General features: G+C 39.5%; 1 protein-coding gene across 4 annotated transcripts in view; it reads left to right on the forward strand.

The window, feature by feature from the left end:
- LOC126248165 (regulator of nonsense transcripts 2-like) overlaps positions 1-20,176 on the forward strand; it is a 213,516-nt gene that overhangs the window by 22,452 nt on the left and 170,888 nt on the right. For all 4 annotated transcript variants that reach the window (XM_049948921.1, XM_049948920.1, XM_049948922.1 and 1 more), the window contains 2 exons: positions 4,441-5,725; positions 16,366-16,527. In XM_049948921.1, coding sequence (XP_049804878.1) covers positions 4,538-5,725; positions 16,366-16,527 — 1,350 coding nt within the window. In that variant the 5' untranslated portion in view covers positions 4,441-4,537. The remainder of the gene's footprint in view (positions 1-4,440; positions 5,726-16,365; positions 16,528-20,176) is intronic.

Consider the following 20,176-nt stretch of genomic DNA (forward strand, 5'->3'; position numbering starts at 1 on the left):
ATCAGCCATATCAGGTTAACCTATAGTTTTATTTTGTGTAATGAGCCACTCTGAAATTGTGATTTTGGAGCTTTGTGGATAGTAGCTTATTTCTTGGTGGAATGCCCCCTCCTTTTGGCACATACATACATTAATGCTTGTTCCATAGATCATGAATACGACATTTCTAATGACTTGGAACGTGTCACTTTAATATAGGTTTTCTTCACACAAAATAATTAATTGTTTTTTACATATCTAAGAATTCATCTATTGATTAGAAGGAATTGCCATTCAGAAATTCTTTTAATTTGCTTTTAAATGTTGATTGGGTATCTGTCAGACTTTTAATACTATTTGGCAAATGACCAAAGATTTTTGTGACGCCATAATTCACCCCTTTCTGTGCTAAAGTGAGATTTAATCCAGAATAGTGAATATCATCCTTTTTTCTAGTGCTTTAGCTATGCACTTCACTGTTATTTTTGAATTGGGATGGGTTATTAATGACAAATTTCATAAGTGAATATATGTATTGTGAAGGTACTGTGAATATTCTGAGTTCCTTAAATAAATGTCTGCAAGGTGATCTTGGGTGGGCTCAAGCTATTATTTTGATTACACGCTTTTGGCAGCGAATACTTTCTCTGTTAATATTTATCATTTTGATTTGCAGCTCCTTGTGTTGGCCGTGTTTGCAGTTAAAATTGTTGGATGTGAGGTCCGCCAATTATGCAAAACACGGTTTTTTTTCTCAGTACCCAAACATGTTTCGGCACCACTGTGCCATCATCAGTGGGTTTTCGTTTTTATTTATTCTATAATGTGAACATTTTTGTTAAATTATTATAAAATTATGTGGACGTTTATTTCAAACAATAGATCGTTTCTTTTTGTAAATACCTTCACATTTGGTGTGCATGAATTTTCCGGATCACTTGTGTGTTAATTACTACAGGTAGCTTGTCATCTGCAACCAAACGATGTTGATGAGAAAGTTTTTGCTGGGAGTTAACCTATCTTCTAGAATGTAATTTAGTTTGTCACGATGTTTTTGTGCTCGTATTCGTTTTCACTTACGTTTTCATGTGGCAAGCACTTTCATTCTCCGCATCATGGTGAGGTGTTGTGATGCACACGTAACTATAACAAGTATTTCCACAAATAACATAGTAAAACACTTTTCACTTCACCAAAACACAGTGTGATTGTGGTTTGTTGTATGTCCTAGCCCAGTCAGTGTTCATTTGTTCACCAAATAGTTCGGCACCAAATTTGAATTTTGTTTGAATTTTATCTTTGTGTGTGTGTGTGTGTGTGTGTGTGTGTGTGTGTGTGTGTGTGTGTGTGTGTAGACTTTATCTGTTTCTGCTGTTTTTATTTGTAAAGTTCCTTTAATGTGTTAAATAGTGTGCCCTTGCAGAGTGTAGTGTATTCGTTTAAGACCTGTTTTCCTTCTGCTATTGCCTTCCGTATGTGGAAGTTTTCCTCAATGGTCAGTTTACTGTATGGGCTGTGGCTGGGTTTTAGTATTCTTAAGTCAGTTTCTATTGTGGTTGAGTGATGATTGTGGGCTACAAGGTGGTCAGCAAATGTGATATGGGAGCTGTTGCTTTTTAAAGCTCTGAGATGTTCTGAATATCTTGTTTTGAAGTTTCTGCATGTTTGTCCTATGTGCACTGACAATATGAATGTATGAACTCACATGCAACACTTACCAGTCAGTGTACAAAGTGTACATATAGTACATAGTGTACATATAGTAATGTAATGCAGTTAAACTAATGTTAAAAATCAAAACTTGTATACCCGAAAAATTAGGCCTAAGATCGTGTATGCACGATACATACTTCACACGTTTTGAAAGGAAATAATAGATAGAACATAAAACCTTTAATTCCTCGAGTAGATACGGTACTACTAAATATATGTGTAATGAAAACAACCTAAATTCTTCACTTAATACTTGAAGAAATGTCTTAAATTTGTATGTAAATCTGCATCTAAAGTACGCGGAAACCGACACTTGTATTATTTTTTTTTTTTTTTCTTCGAGAAATACTTTGAAACGAGTGATACCTTCAATAGATAATATACAACAGACACTAATTAACTTTGTTATGGTGTAATATTCATGTAATTGACAGTTATTATAGAATTAATTACTTATCTTCACGAGCTTAATATTGAAGTGTGTGCGATCTGCACCAGTGCTGCCCTTCATGAGCTTAATATTCAAGCGTGTGTGTTTTGCGCCGTGCTAAGTATGAACTTTCAGATTATTGCCTCTAATATTGGTGAATGTTACACAGATGGTTGACTTCGTTCTCAGTTTTCTGTATGAATGTGATTTTTACGAGGCCTGTTTAAAAAATTCCGAAACATTTGTAATTTCACGCCTATGGTGTTTTGGAGCGAAATGCGGTTGCGCGCACACACACACACACACACACACACACACACACACACACACACACACACACTCTCTCTCTCTCTCTCTCTCTCTCTCTCTCTCTTGGAAGTTTCATTGTTGTATGTCTGTTAGTTATTGTTCAGTGCTGTATTGAGTAGAACATCGTGCCGCACACTTAGTGAATTTCGATATGGCAGAGTTAGAGAAGCAAAGCGTCTGCATTAAATTTTGCATGAAACTCGAGAAAACCTGTACACAGACATACCAAATGGTGCAGGAAGCATATGGTGATGAGTGCTTAAGCCATACTCCTTGTTACAAATTGTTCACACGGTCTAAAAATGGCCAGACAGAAGTTAAAGATGACACTTGTTCAGGATGCCCTACAACGCCTACTGATGATGCTCATGTTAGGCATGTCAACGAAACTGTGCATGCCAATCGAAGACTGACTGACAGAGAGACTGCAGAATAATGTAACATTTCAGTTGGATAGTGTCTTGCATCTTGGAATGCATCATGTTGCCACCAAGTTTGTCCCATGGCTCGTGAGTTAATAACAGAAAGACCTTCACCTCACCATCTGTCAAGAGCTTTTGGATCACGCAAATGAGAACAAGATGCCCCTTAAGAGAATCGTAACTGGTGATGAGATGTGGGTCTATGGTTATGATGTTGAGACCAAGGTTCAGTCTTCACAATGGGTCTGGAAAGGTTCTCCAAGACCAAAATAGACCAGCACAGGTCAAATGTCAAATCCATGCTGATAGTTTTGTTTGACTTTCAAGGATTAGTTCATCATGAATTCGTGCCATGTGGACAAAGTGTTAATCAATGGTATGATCAGGATGCCTGAGAGAAAATGTGAGAAGGAAACGGCCTGAAATTTGGTGAGACAATTCAAGGCTGTTGCATCAAGATAACACACTTGCACATTCCCCTGCGGACTTTTTTATTTCCAAAATTGAAAACCCTGTTGAAAGGATGAAGATTTGCAATAGTAGATGAGATAAAGGGAAACTTGCAGACAGCACTTCACGCGATCCAGCAGGAGGTATACTAAGACTGCTTCCGGAAGTGGAAATGGCATTGGAAATGGTATATCAACCATGTAGGAGAGTATTTCAAAGGAGACCATACACAATAAGTAAAAAGTAAGTGTAGAAAAATTTTGTTTACAAAGTTGTGGAATTTTTTGAACAGGCCTCGTATTCTGGGTTATAAGGTTTTAACCTACCTGTGGAGCAGGCGAGAGTGGTTGGGGGTGGGGTGTCTCCTGCTGTATGTTGGGTCTGGGAGTTCCCTGACCCTACCTCTTTGAGCTGGCTACTCTTTCATCCCTCTTTTACTCTGTTTTAATCACTTGTAGATTCAGTTTGCCTCCATGCTGCTGCATCCATTCTGTGTGTTGCACTCTGTTGAATAGTTGACGTTCCTGAGTATAATGGATCAGCAATAGGACAGCTGTGGGTGGAACGTTTCCTTTCACATGCAGAGCCCCAGGAGCCCATCTGCTGACTCTCCTATTTCCTTCATCTTGCTTGTATTATTCATGGTACAAAAGATGTCCATTACATTTTTAGCCCTCTCTCTTTTACTATTATGAGTCTCCTTGATGTTATGAATGACCTTGTTCAATTCTTTGTATAAGGGTGAAGCAAATTTGCATTGTGATTTGGACACTGTGTGAAACTTTAGTTCAAAAACCTGAGTTGTAATTGTGTTCAGATTCCATGTTCAATTATAAGTTCATTTACATGTGGCTAGGTGAACTATTTACTAATGGGAAGTCGACAAAAGCATACCACCATAAATAGAACAGTACCCAGAAAAATGTGAGGTTTAAATTTACCTTTGAGCTGTGACAGTGTACATAGTGCTAAGTTATCCTTATCTGCATTTTATATGGAACAACTTAGGCAAAAATAGTACATCTTAAGTAACTTAAAATTTTATATTTCCAATGTTTTTTGCTGAGAGATTTTAATAGTTGCACAAATGTATTATTGGAATTTTTGACACACTTAAACTGTTATTGCCTTTTACAGGCCAGGTGGACCAACTCGTTCAGCAGAGCTGTGCATGTTTTGGTGATGCATCAGAGTCCAAGTGCTTACTGAAAGACATACAGGTCATAAATTGAAAATGGATCCCTACGAGTTTGCACGTAATAAGTATTATGATACAGACTACACATACTCAGGTAATCAATTTTGTGACCATATCGATTCTGCAGTTGCAAACAGCATGAGTCATGAACACAGCAGTACCCCTTTCCTTTATAGAGAGACAGGTGTTGATTTGGCTAATGAAAGAGTGAGAGGAAATAGTGGACTTGGTGTTCCTTTGAGACAGGATTTCTTGGGGAGCTGTGAAGGAATTTCTGACTCATTTCATTCAATGTATGATGTACCTACTTTTAGCACACACACAATGCAAGATATGTGCAATGCTAAAGACTTCAGATACGACAACAATGATGCTGAGGATAACTCATTTTATTATGCAGCATCAGATGCTGTACCTAATCATGCAGCTTATTACCTTGCAAGTGCTAATATTATGAAAGAATGTGATCCGTCTTATCCTGTTATTTATCCACCAGCAACAGCTACAGATCAGTGTACAAACTCTGTAAAACTTCACAGTGCTGATTCTGATTCTTCACAGTTGGGAAATTATTCACAGAAATATACACCGAAATATACATTTGATCAATGTGACAGAGAATTTATTGAAGCCCTTGTTGTAAAATTGGCAGAAAAATCAGTTATGTATGCAGAGAGCAGGGAGAAAGGAAAAGAATATTATGATTTTGCTGCCAGTACTACCGAGGGCAAGTCTGTAACACTAGCCCAGAATGGAAATTTATCAGCTGGACTGCCTTCTGCTTCTTCCCTTGATTTAGATAGAAGTTTTAACTATGACAGCATTGTCTCAGATAAAGAAATCAATTCAATTTCTCATGATAAGAAGGCACTCGTTCCATCTGATGAAACCGATGCTAGTGACAAACGTTTAGACATAGAGAACGTTAATAATGTCGACAACAGCTCATCTGAACAAAATGTCGAAGATGCCACTGAAGAAGTACCATACGGTATTTCAGTTGCAGATAGTAGCACTCATCAGAGTACTGTTGAGGAAGGCAACAGTGAAGCAAAACCTGCAGTTGCCCTTAGCCCTGAAGAAGCCATGAAGTACTTTTTAGAAACAAACTGCCTGAATGTTACTAGTTACAAAATACTGGATTCCAATTGGACTGTAAAGGAAATTGAAGTAACATCTGATTGGTTTCCAGAGACTACACTCGACATTGATGATGAACAACAGGTAACTCCATTTACTTTCATTTTCTCTTACAATTTTTGCTTTTTATGTGTACTGCTGTGTTCTGCTAGTTTTTAGTCTGATATAACATATACAGCCATTTCTTTCTTTAAAATACGAGTTATGTTCAAAAAGTAAGGTGACTTCATATTTTTATGAAAAAATATCTATTTATTCGTCAGTATTCATGTTGTCCCCTTCAAAGTAATCCCTCTGAGATACAATACACTTGGGCCAATGCTTCTTCCAATCCTCGAAGCACTTCTCGTAAGCACTTTTTGGTGCAGCCTTGAGTACTTCTAGCGATGCAGTTTTTATTTCCTCGATCTTTGAAAATCTTAGTTCTTTCATAGGTCTCTTCAATTTTGGGAACAGGAAAAAGTCGCAGTGGACCAAATCCAGTGAATATGATGGCTGAGGCATGATTGTCATGTTGTTATTGGCCAACAAATGCTTCACAAGCAATGATGAATGAGCATGTGCATTGCTTGATGCAAAAGCCATGAATTGTTTTTCCACAATTCCGGCCATTTTTTGCGTATCGCTTCTCGCAAACGGCGCATAACATCAAGGTAATACTCCTTATTGACAGTATGACCTTGAGGCAAAGAAATTCATGATGCACTACGCCACGGTAATTGAAGGAAAAAAAAAAAAGTTAGCAAAACTTGACATTTGATCGAACTTGGCATGCTTTATTTGGTCTTGGCTCTCTGGGGACGATTGGACTTTGGTTTCAATGTCATAACTGTAAAGCTATGTTTCGTCACCAGTTATGACCCTTTTGAGCAAATTAGGATCATTGTTGATGTCATTCAAGAGCTCCTGAGCAGTGTTCATGCAACGGTTCTTCTGATCAAAATTGAGAAGTTTTGGAACAAACTTTGCTGACACATGTCTCGTGCCCAAATAATAAAAAAAAATTGCACGACACGAGCCGACCGATATGCCAACATCTTCAGCAACTTCTCTTATGGTAATTTGATGATTTTCCAAAACAACTGTCTTCACAGCTTTGATGTGCTGGGGGTCCAGAGCGAGTTTCGTCATTGACATCATCTCGGACATCTTGGAAGAGCTTGTACCACTTGTAAACATTTTCTTCTGCTTAGAGCAGGCTCACTGTATGCCACTGACATTTCAAGTGTTTTAGAGCAATTAATTCCATTTTTCACTCAAAATTTGATGCAAATTCTTTGCTCCATTTTTTACAATAATCAAAAATCGCCGATCACACTAAAACATGTCTAACCTTTCTATCTGTCAAAAACAAAGGCTGTTCACTTGAAACTGTGAACATATGTACGGGACCTGTGTACCACCATAACAAAAAAAAGATCGATAATCGCACGCAATTTGAAAAGTCGCCTTACTTTTTGAACAGCCCTCATACATCGACAGAAAAAAACGCCAACACCAAGAACAACTTGTTTGAGATAAACAAAAGATGGTTGGTGTGTTTCTACATCTGGAGGATGATGTCTATTTGAATTTCACTCTAAGCACGTAAGGGTGGCACTAGTAGTACCACTATGAGGATGCAAATCAGGTTTGTTTTAAAGATGCGTTAAAATGGTTGAGAGCATTAGTTTCCTTTTAGATGGGTGTAACGAGTTATTAGTCAAGAATGCCCTTAAGATGACGAAAACACCACGATCAACAGCTCACAGAGTTTGAACAAGGTCATTTAATAGGGATATGAGAAGCTGAATGTACCTTCCATGATACTGCAGAAAGACTTGGCAGGAATGTACCTCCGTAGATGATTGCTGGCAGCAGTTATCACCCGAAGGTATGGTCGCAAGAAGACTGGACTCCAGGTGGCCACATGACACTACGATAAGGAATGACTATCATGTTCGGCATATGGTTGTGGTGCATCATATTGTTCCTGCAGCAGCAATTCAAGCACCAGTTGACACCATAGTGACACAACGAACTGTTACATATCAGTTACTTCAAGAACCGCTGTGAGCCGCTCACCCTGTATCTTGCATTCCATTGACACCAAACCACCCCCAGTTGCTACTTCAGTGGTGTCAAGTGAGAGCTCATTTGAAGGTGGAATGCAGGTCTGTTGTGTTTTCTGATGAAATCTGGTTCTGCCTCAGTGCCATTGATGGCCATGTGTCTGGGGCCTAGACCACTGGACCTATGTCTGGAGTTATGATCTGGGATACAATTTCATATGACAGAAAGAGCAATCTTGTGGTTATCCCATGTACCCCGACTACAAATTTGTACGTCAGTCGCTGATGACCTCGCTGTTGAGCACCCGTAAGATCATCCTGTACGTCAGTCTGGTGATTCGACCTGTTGTGTTGCTGCTCATGAACAGCATTCCAGGGGATGTTTTCCAACAGCATAATGCTCACCCATATACCACTGTTGTAACACAACGTGCTCTACAGAGTATTGATATGTTGCCTTGCCCTGTTTGATCACCATATCTGTCTCCAATTGAGTATGAATGGGACGTCATTGGATGACAACTCCAGCGTCATTTGCAGCATTAACCGTCCTGTATTGACGGACAAAGTGCAATAGGCATGGAACTCTATCCCACAACTGACATCTGGCACCTGTACGACACAGTACTTGCATGTTTGCGTGCTGGCATTCAACATTTTTGTGGTTTCACCAGTTATTAATGTAGCAGCATTTCACATTTGCAATGGCTTATCTTGCACTTACATTAACTTGTGAACTTGTAATTACTTAGATAGGTTGACTAGATAAATGTATTCATGAAATTTCATTACCTTACATTAATTATTTCTTGGTGTTGTGATTTTTTTCCTTGTATGTGCGCTTCTGTAATGTGCTTTCATCAAGTAAAACTGAGTGTTTAAAATCTGTGTGACATTAGATAGCCTTGTTTGGCACACACAGAATACTTCTATACAGAAGAGAATTGTTCACAATGAAGCAGCAACCAAACATAGAAACCCTGTCTTTGTAGCAGGTTAAAAAAAACTTGTAAAATTCACATGATCACCATGTCCCAGAGATAGTGTAAAAATTAATACTAAATTTCAGAATAAAATCTTGACTCTGCAGTGAAGTGAGTGCTATTTTATAACTACCTGAAAGATGAAAATTGTGTGCCTGATGTTCTAGATTCATAAGACATTTGACATCAAGCAAACATTTTCATTTGTTGAATGTGCATTGGCATTCATTGGTCCTGTTTCATTTGGTGCCTTTTCATGACAACTTGTGCCGTGGCTCACTGATGGAAGCTGCACAAGGGAGAAACTTCTGCTGATAATTTGTGATGTCTGCTTGATGCCATGTGCAGACTGTGTGTGTCCTAAGTATTGCAGCTCACATTGAAAGGAAAGGCACTTATCTCTGTTGCATTGCAAATTTGCCACTTGTAGATTTGTGCCCGAGACAAATTATGTCGTTGAGGTAGTTCACAGCATTTGGAGATTTCCGAATTAATTGTTCAAAATACCACAGGAACAAACTCAGCGCACTGGCTATTCCAAAGGGGTAATCTTTTGTAATGATAGAGACAAAATGAAGATTTATCACCATAAACCTCTGTGTGTCTTCATCCAAATGGATTTGCAGATATGCTTCTTTAAGATTCAGCTCGGCACAGTTCACAGCACCAACTAATTTTGACAACAGTTCTTCCAGCGTGTAAATAGGATGTAAATCAATAATAGATTGAGAATTAATCGTCACTTTGAAATCTCTATAGATGCAAAGGGAGCTATTCGGTTTCTGTACAGTTAAGATTGCTGTTGCTCATAGGCTCCTGTGTATCTCTTTGATGACCCCATTCTGGTCAAGACTGTCAGGAATATTGCATGCTTTGCAAAATTTCGACACAGCATTCAGCTTCAGTGCAATCCATGGCATGCAACATTTGATACTGCATGTTGCTTTGGAAGAAATGTCTCCATATTTTTACAGCAGCTGATTCTAGTTTGATTTTATTTCACTCCTCTGTAAATGGTGAGGCCCAAAGCACTGAAGATGTCCGATCCTAATAAACTCGTTGCTCTGTTTGAATTTACAGCTATGAATGTAGTGTGTTTATACATCACACATTTTGAAAATTGTCCTTTCGCTGGAACCTCCTGATTGCTGTAAGTTAACAGCGAACTTTGAAAAGCTTTTAACTTCGGCATTCCTAATTTTTGGTATGCCTGCAGGTTAATGATTGAAACTGATGACCCTGTGTCAAATTGAAAGTCGATGAGCACTTATACTTTAAGAGTTATGGATACTGACTTGTATTCCCAGAAAACATAGCATTTGTGTAAGGTTTCGTCCTTGACAGTTTTTAGATTTATACATGGAGTGTACTTGACGTTTTATTGTTAACCTTTGCAGTATGCTTAAGTGTGTGCTGTTTTTGTCAGTTGTGCTTTATTTTGCACACCTCTGCCCAGTGTCCAGTCTTTTTACAGTAATTACAACATGTGTTGGGATATAAACATTTTTCTCCTTTGTGGTTTACACCACGGCATGAACAAGCTTCTAATTTAGTATTTCTATATTTGTTTACTTACTGTTTATCAAATAGTGTGCATGCTCTGTGCTATGTGGGTCTGGCCATGCTGGTTGCATGGATGTGTGGGCTGTTTATGTGAATTTCTTGTCAGGGGAGTGCACGATAAGCATGTCGCAAATTAGTGAGTGTGCATATGATTTTCCAATGAAACTTCCATTCATGAGTCAGGATCTGTAATTGAGTAATACAATCTTTATAGCTTCGATTTAACTTCCTGAAACATTGATAAAATCTTTATGTGATAGCTATAACAATAACTTAAGTCAAAATACTTTGCAAGTGTTTCTTAAACATTAAACTAAGAGGGAGTCACAGGTTCACACGTTGATGTCGGTTTCTGAAGTTGAAATGCAGTGAGGCCTGCATATGCTAAGATAAAGGATTTTCGTTCCACATCACCTGATACCTTGACGCCTGACGTGGTCCTGCTCCAGACATTGAATATGATTGTTGCAGGACTCGTCTTTCCAATCAAATGTGTCAGCCTCATCTTAACTTGCAGCGGTTGTGTTTGGCCTTTGGTCTCGCTTTCTTCAAGTCTTCCCAAGCACGCTACCATGAGCTCCTGGGTTGCTGACAGTTGGGAGTGTTGTAACTGAATGCTACTATTGATCCAGCCCAAACATCTGTGATAGTAGAGTGGTTTACTGCTATAGTTCTTTAAAGGTGGTGGTGGTCATCGATTGCACACAATAACTATCAACTGAACCACTGGCTTGAGTAGAACAGAAATGTAACAACACAGGTATTAATAGTGTGTTACAAAATAGTACTTAACTGTGGTACAGTTTAGTGCATGAAACTTGATGTCCTAAACATAATACAATTATAGGGGTCTGGTCCCAAACCCCAGTAGTCACCAGCAGAACACTGACCAGGATGTGGTGGTGAGGGCCTAGCTACGCTCAAGAGCACCGAGAGAATATTGACAATAAGAAGCAGTAATACAGGATTGTCTCCTGAGACACCACACCACAATCAGGCTGGATGAGCAGCAGCCTCGTCAGCAAGTGAACGCAAGCATGTGTTCTACCTGCATTTCCACAGTCACAGTGACGCAATAGGTAGCAGCAGTTACATCACTGGGCAGCTGTAGACCTGTGGATGCCAGTGACCTTCAGCTCTATGTATTGATCTCCAAAATACTGTCATTGATGGCACAGGTTTGCACTTGGGAGACACGCTCCAAGGTCCACCTGAAGTACTCACTGTTATGCGGGGTCAGCCCTCAGCTCCTGTTCAGGGACAGGAGCCAGCAGCATTGATGTCTGCCACAGGAATGGGATGAGCAGCAGTAGTGGCCCTCACTCTTGAAGGTGGATGACAGACTGTATCCTGGTCATGCAGGCTTAGCCTCCAGTAGGACTGCAGGGTGAAGGCAGTTCCGTCAGTTTTGCCTTGGAAGTTGGTACTGGAGCTGTCAGCATCCTTCCAGGACGACTTGTGGCTTTGTAGACAATCAAAGATAGCTAGGTCTGCTGAGGGCCAACCCCTGTAGCCTCCTCTCTCGCTGGTTGTCTGTAACTGAGACAAGGTCTGAGACTATGCGCTGGGCAGTCAGCAATCAGCACTCAGGAAATGAGACTTTTGTTAAGAAGGCTGGAGTATTTATGTTGCCACTTTCTGTGCACTCTGTGGCAGTGTGAATGCCAGTGACATCTTGTTCCTGGTTTTTCCTCATGAGCTCTGCTAGTGGCTTCAGACTTGAGCAATTTCACCTGGCAGATGCTCTTTTCTGCTGGTTCGGCCTAAATACTTGTTGTGCATTTTGCCTAGGCCTTCCTCGTGACATTCTGCTTTGCCACTAGTATACTAGTATGATGGTGTCTCTTGGCTACCACGATGACAATATGCTTTGCTTGTAGACTCGGGTGCTCAATCATGCTATGGTGCTGCAATACTGGCTCAGCATTTCCCCTTAGCTGGCAGTGTGCTGCTCATTGGCAGGTGGTTTGGCTTCCAGGAATTGCTGAGGTAGGACTTCGTTGAATTTTTAGTGGCTGCCAAGTACATTATCCTGGGGCGTAATAGTATGATATCCAAATAACTTACCTGTCTCTTGGCAGGCAGTCTATGATATTGTCACTGTGGCTCAAAGTAATGTTGTAGACACTCTTGATTGTCCAATAACTCGGTAAGTAGTGACTGGTAAGTCGGAATTTAGTCTTCAGAGAACTGTACTGAGCTGGCTGTGCGCACTGAACTGAACTGTCTTGACTGTTGAATAGGAACTGTTGAGTGTGACCACGGTGCGTCATCTTATCTGCCTATTACTGGAAGAAGCAGTGCAGTCCATGGTTGTCAGTGCTCTATTTGGCAGCTGTCCTCACTATCGGTGGAAGAGTACGACATGCTAAAGAATGTCATGTGGAAGCAGAAAGAGATCTGGATTGTGAGAGCCATCTGGAGGCTGCTAAACAGAACCGAGAGGAATCAGGCGAGTGGTTGTGCCACTGTGTTGGTAGCCTCTCGTGGTTCTTGTTGTGTACTTCTTGCTTGATACTCAGCATTACCTTTGACAGTGACATACCCTTGTGATATGTCCTTTACTTCGATTATATCACATGAAACATTCACCAGGTATACCATTGAACAGTTTTATTTGCAACACAGGAAAAAACTTCACAGTTTTGGTATTAACACAATAACTAACTTCTGAAAAAAAAGGAAACACAAAGAAATTTTAATGACTGAGTAAATGCTCGAATAAATTTAGTACCAGAAATAAGTCGCAGATTGAATCCTTTAGAGCAGGCTGTTCCAATCGAGCTCCATGGAGCCGGAGCGCTCACTGCGGCAGCTCGGAGCCAGCGTGGAGGGGGAAAGCGAACTCACTGCCCCTGGCCGCATACAGCCGCAACTGACGCAATAATCCATGTTCAATTACAGCTATGACTAGCCGCGGGAGCCCTGTACCTCTATTGGAGGATACTTTATTCATTGAGAGGGATGGTCGTCCGTCTTGTATGTCATAAAGAATTTAATTTTGCGAAGAGGTACAATATACAACGACATTATACACGTCTTCACGCAGCGCACTATTATCAGGTAGAAGGCGTTGTACGCAGAGAACTGGTAGCCAGGCTTAAGAACGACATACCAGGAGACGTAAGTTTAAAAACGGTTTTGTAATATGGAGGGTATCAAAACATGCAACATAGTTCATGTTCTGTAACGCGTTTATAATTTTCAGGTGAATGAGAGCGGAGAAAACACTACCGAATCTGCAATTCGAGCAAGCTACAGGGTCACTCACATCATTGTGATGAGTGGCAAGCCGTTTTCGGTGGACCACTCGTAATATCGTGCATGGTAGCAGTTGCATAATGTTTGTTTCCAAAGGAGGTGCAGGCAATTCAAGGGGTTTGCCTGTCGAAGCAAACACTGTCTCGTCGAATCATGGACATGGCAGCGGATTTAGAGACAGCTCAGGATAAAGGCGGAGAGCTTTGTTGCATTTTCGCTAGCGCTTGACGAAAGCACCGACATATCGGACTGTGCTCAGTTTGCAGTCTTTGTGCGTGGTGTCGACATGGAGCTGCAAGTAACTGAAGAACTCTTGGATGTGGTACCATTCGATTACACCGCAACAGGATGTGACATTTTTGAAGCTGTCTGTGAATCAGTGGACAATATGAATTTGCCGTGGGATAAGCTCCATTCTGTAGCGACAGACGGTGCAGCACAAATGATTGGGTGTCACCAAGGTTTTGCTTCTCATTTGAAAAATAAACTCAGGTACGAATTCGGGAAAGACATTTTGACTCTTCATTGTTTTATGCACCAAGAGGCACTGTGTGCTGAAACAGTAGAGCTAGGTGGCGTAATGAAAGATGTGACGTGAAGTGTGTAAATTTTGTGTGGCGTCACGGTATAAATATCGCCAATTCAAAGGATTCCTGAAAGATATGGAAGCGGAGTATGGGGATATATCTTACCACAGTACAGTTTGTTGGCTGAGTCGGAGAAAAGTTCTTTATGTTTTCTTTGCCATTTGTGAGGAAATATACCTTTTTCTCGAAATGGAAGGGGAAGAAATGCGTTGTCTGAAAGATATAAAATGGATATCAGACCAGGCGTTCCTAGCTGACATAACTATGCATCTGAATAATTTAAATCTGTCATTGCAAGGCGAAGGGCAGCTAATCGTTGACATGCACGACCAGATCAAAGTGTTCATGGAAAAGTTACATTTATTTGAGAGGCAGATGAGTAATGGACGTTTAACGTTCTTCAATCGTCTTGCTTCTTTAAAACTATTGGAAGGTACTACTTTCGGCGATTACCAAGCAAAGTTAAAGCAGCTCATCACGTCGTTTGAAACACGGTTCACAGACCTCACTAGTTTGGAAATGGAACTTACGGTGTTCAGCACTCCTTTTTCAGTTTCCCACGAAGACTTGTCATCGTCACTTCAATTGGAGATTACTGATTTGCAAAATTCAACTTTGTTGAAAGAGAGGTACTACAACACGTTGGATTTGTCACGATGGTATCGTTCATCACAGCAAAAAACATTTCCCAAGCTTCACAACAACGCCGCTCTGATCCTGTGCGTCTTTGGATCTACGTATTGTTGTGAGCAGTTTTTCTCAGCAATGAAAAGAGTAAAAAGTAAGGAACGATCGTTTCTTCAGGATGCAATAATGAAGGCCATCCTCCGCATTAACACTTTGACGCCTGATATTTCCGATCTTGTAATGAAAAGAAAATGTCAAGCTACAGAGGCCCAATAAATTTAGTATGCAATTTCTTGTAAAACAGTTGTGTCTTATTTATTTCCTGAACATCGTAATTCCTGGTGTAGCATGTCACTACGTCTTAGCAGCTAAGAGTATGAGGTTGTCGATCTTTTAAGACACAGCTGGCACATGAAAACGCTTGCCTTGCCACCTGCCTCAGCCAGCCGTGCCATGTGCCGGCCCACTTGAATGGTCACAGCGAGTGACACGGCTCCCTGGAGCAGGGAGCGCTCCGAGGCTCACAACGGAGCCGACGAGCTGGCTCCTGCTTTAGAGTATGTACAAAAAAAGTTTATTATAATGGCACTAAGTATGACACTCTGCAAGTGTGCGAGATGTAGCAAAAACATAGTACCAAGTGCTCTCCACTCGACAGCATCCAATTAGCAAAGTTCCACTTCACGGTGTCTGTGAGGATTAGAGGAGTTGATTTTGGTAGCACATCATCGAGGCAAGGTCTCTCCAAGGCAGCTGGTTGCGCTGTAACTGCCAGGTGCCATTGTGGCGTTGAAACTTAGTTTTGGTGGACGTAGGAAATAATTTGGGCTGCATGAGCTGATCGGGGCTGTGTGCGCACCTCGGAGGCTAGCCCATCCACTGGTGTCACCCACTGTTGAGTTGCTAGTAAGCAGACTGGTTTGAATTTTTGCCTCACACGGACTGGAGTACCGCTGCTGTGATATATGTTCTGTGTAGCTCTTGGCACCTTGTTCTTGATCCATGACACTCCATGGGTTATGTGAGGATGGTAGCTACAAGTGTGGGATGTAATTATTATAATGAGGCTTTTCTATAAAACAATTTCACTTTTTTTAATATTTTGAGATGTTGTTCTGTAAGTTTTAAAGCGTTTACAGATGTATACAAGACAGAAGATTTAAAAGACACAAAAGTTTGTATTTAAGAATTATTTTTATAGTGTTAGGCTGGCAGAGGTATGTCTTTAAACTGAGCTGCTATTTTAAAGCTTATTTCCATATTTTATGTATAAATATTATATATTTGTTCTTATTCTTTGCCTCACACTCCTTTACTGGTTTATTTTTACATTAAAACAACATAAATACTCTGCTTAAGAGTACTGTTTGCTGTTATCATTTGAAATAAAATGTAGTTCTAAGTAGTGTAGCTGTGTGGACAATTCAGTTTCCAATACAATAATGCTGATTCATGGTGGCTCAATTCGCTAGATTCATTCCTGCTGAACCGAAAGAAAGAAGAAAGCTTTTGATGATTCCATCTGAATAAAAATATTCTTAACTGCCATTGTGTTATAGTTTGTTCAATGTTAACAGAAAAATGTCCTTACTTTAAATCTACACATCCTGATTTTTTTAATGCTATTTAATTGATTGTTTGCACTGTTTCAGAGAAATTTGTTAACTTACGTCCAGCAAACACATCTTCGTGTACTTGTAAAAAATGAGCTGAGAAAAATCAATTACAATCTTACAAATTGTAGACCAGATGAGACATTTTTCTCGAAATTAGATTCCAGCCTCAAAAAAAATACAGCCTTTGTAAGAAAACTGGTGAGTTTATCTTCTTGTAGTAAATAAATACAATATAAGGTGAGTTTATAAACTTGCCACTTTTCTGTGTTCAGAAATTATATGTGGGTTTTTAAAACTGTGTTTTCTGCCAAACACAAGGTTTTTCTTAGTTTTAATCTTTACCCAATTATTTTTCAATGTGCATGATCTACTGTGCATCTTGCTATTAAACATAACCTGTTGGTTTTCTATTTGAGTACTGAAGCCTGTCTCAGTGTCCTACTTCAGTACCGTGGTCTCTACCAGAAACTCACAATAGAGCAGAACTTCCACATGCAGAAAGTAATTATAGATGATAGAAAGTTTTAAATGAATACAAAACAATTTGCAACAAAACTCAGTTTGCAACACTTGATGTATTGTACAAAACACTTCCTCTAAGAACTCTTTTCCACGACCCTCCTCCCTGCCTCCTTCCATTGTTCCCATGTGCAGTATGTACTACCCTAGCTTGTACATCACAAGAGTTGCACCAAATATTTTAAATTAGTGCCATACTGCACAAAAATAAACAGTGACAGTGACATAAATTCTTGATGAATGTGGAAAAAATTTTTTCTTAAATCTCATGTTTGTATGAAAACTTGTGATACCAGATGAGACTAAAGTGAAAAGGTGTGAACAAATTGTATATAATTACATCTCACAAAGAAATGCACTAAATACAATATGATGGACAACATAATTTTAGAACATCCACTGATTTTACTCTCTGGAAAAGTATTACAAATGGAACAAGGAAACACCTTCTTCAAACTATTTCACAGGTGACATGCTGTCAAGCTATAAAATACATAAAACAACCTTTACAAGCAGATCTTTATTTAATTCAGATTCAGGTGAACAACAAAATAAAAATTCACAGTTCATAGTTTTAGCCTCAAAATAGAAAAAAATTGTATAATATTTTATGGAAATGAATTGAGACTAACTGAAGAAAACAAGCAAGTGTGAAAAATGTTTGGGGAAAGAATAAAAAAAAACAGAAGGAACGTTGTATTTTGCAGAAGGCATAATTTAAAAAACCCACAGTTAAAATGTGTTTGATTTCTGACAAACAGGAACATTGACTCTTATGATTACCAGGAATAGGATTGGAGCATGTATAGTCATTTACGGAGTCAAGGGAGTATAATGAACACATAAAGTACTGGGGAAAGAGTCAGACAAATCATTTTAAATTTCTTGCACAACTTTAAAAGTTCTCTTTTATGAGTACCAAGTTTTCCATTGTATATTTCTCAGTATTTTAAATATTTCTTTTATTATTAATATGCAGGATATGTTAATGAGGGTACTTTTAAGGTATCATTAGATTACGAATCACCTCTCCTGTGCAAAATGCTGTGTTCAAAATCATGAATAGTTCCGAGATAACGAATTATCATTCACTAGGTGAAAATTCATTCAGGGATGAACTGGAGGTGAAATTTGTGTAATTAGTTAGTTCTTTTGTTTCTTTATTACTGTTTTATATTAATAGTCTTTGAAAGTAACATTACACATCTCTCTCTCTCTCTCTCTCTCTCTCTCTCTCTCTCTCTCTCTCTCTCTCTCTCTCTCTGTGATATATATATATATATATATATATATATATATATATATATATATATATATATATAACAGAGGGAAACATTCCACGTGGAAAAAATATATCTAAAAAGGAAGATGATGAGACTTACCAAACAAAAGCGCTGGCAGGTCGATAGACACACAAACAAACACAAATATACACACAAAATTCAAGCTTTCGCAACAAACTGTTGCCTCATCAGGAAAGAGGGAAGGAGAGGGAAAGACGAAAGGATGTGGGTTTTAAGGGAGAGGGTAAGGAGTCATTCCAATCCCGGGAGCGGAAAGACTTACCTTAGGGGGAAAAAAGGACAGGTATACACTCGCACACACACACATATCCATCCACACATACAGACACAAGCAGACATATATATATATATATATATATATATAGTGAGAGAGAGAGAGTGAGAGAGAGAGAGAGAGAGAGAGAGAGAGAGAGGGGGGGGGGGGGGGAGGGTAAGAAATTGGGTGTGTACACAAATGTACACAAATGTACTGTTAGTAAGGAGATGTATGATACTTTTTCTGTGTAATTCTACTATTATATTGATTTGTGTTAAAGATTCGGAAAACACTTGGTTCGGATCATAATTATACTAGAAGTCAGTGCTGATAGATTTCAAGCATTGCTTCAACGAATTCTCAGTTCTCAGATGGTATGCAAATGCTCAAGCCTTACAGATTTGCCACCCCAGATCATGAATAATGTCAACATTGCCCCCTGAAACAATCTGACTTGAGAGAAGTTCCAACTGTGATGCATAGGAAATGCTAACTAAGTATCTTGCATTTTGCAAGGGTCTTGTCCACTTGTTTATGGCTCAAGAAGTTGGGCATGCAGTTAATGGGAATTTTATTTATTAAAAAATAAAAGAGGTGTTGATCTGGTAAATAGTTGAATTTGTTCACAAATTTCAAGCAGAAATAAAACTCTTGAGTTCCATTGAATTGAAATGATTAGATGTGATTTCCTTAGACAAACTTATACACCGAGCAAGATGGCACAGTTGTTAGTGCACTGGACTCGCATTTGGAAGGATGACAGTTCACACATGCATCTGGCCGTCCAGATTTAGGTTCTCTGTGATTTCCCTAAATTGCTTCAGGCAAAAGCTGGGATGGTTCCTTTGACAGGGCATGGCCGATTACCTTCCCCAGACATCTCTAATCTGAGCTTGCGCTTGTTGTCAACAGGATGTTAAACACTAATCTCCTTCTCCTCCTCAAACTTATGCACGATTAGTTCAATAAAAAGCCCATCACCAGTCTCCTACTGGAAAATTTGAGTGACATACTGACCATAAATAATTTCTGGACACACGATTCTCAATCTCATCAGTGATGCATAATAGTGTAGACTCTGCACAAATACCAATAATGTACGTGGACAGGGAAAGATTTGAAATAGAAAGATTTTATGAACATTACTGTCATTCCGTAAATTTATAACTGATAGTGCCATGTGATAACTGACACATGAAAGGTTAAGCTGCAGGCAGGAACAGTACGAATGAGGTTTAACTGATTTAGCGGGATGGAGCTGCATGACTTCGTGACTGTCAGTGTAGTATATCAGAATGCCACTTCAAGTTATGGTCAGAGGTTAAACCTCCCTTGTTCTGGTCTGGTGCATGCCCTGTAAGGACTGAAATACATCACCAGTGCTACCCTACCGTATCTGGAGTGACTGAAGTGGAGAAAGGTGGTTAATTGCAGGTACTGTTGGCTAGAGTGTACTGGCTCCGTGGACTCCTCTTTGTCATCTTCATGGGAAAACTGACACAAATGAGAAGTCGTGGTCACGCCAGAGATACATCCAGTACTGTTCGTGACTAGACATATGGCCTAAGTCCAAAAACTAGTGTCAAAATAAAGCAAAACTCCTGGGACAGCGAGAAAAATTCCTTCTGCTTTTCTCTACACCTTGGAACTGCACATTTTGTACAGAAAACAGCCAGTGAGCAAAAGGGGTTAACTGATAAGCCAATTGAAACCATGGAAATTTGTTCCCAGGACCTAACCATCTTGAGCTGCATGTCACCACCCATGA

The sequence above is a fragment of the Schistocerca nitens genome, chromosome 3, assembly GCF_023898315.1.
Source record: "Schistocerca nitens isolate TAMUIC-IGC-003100 chromosome 3, iqSchNite1.1, whole genome shotgun sequence".
Taxonomy (NCBI): Eukaryota; Metazoa; Arthropoda; class Insecta; order Orthoptera; family Acrididae; genus Schistocerca; species Schistocerca nitens.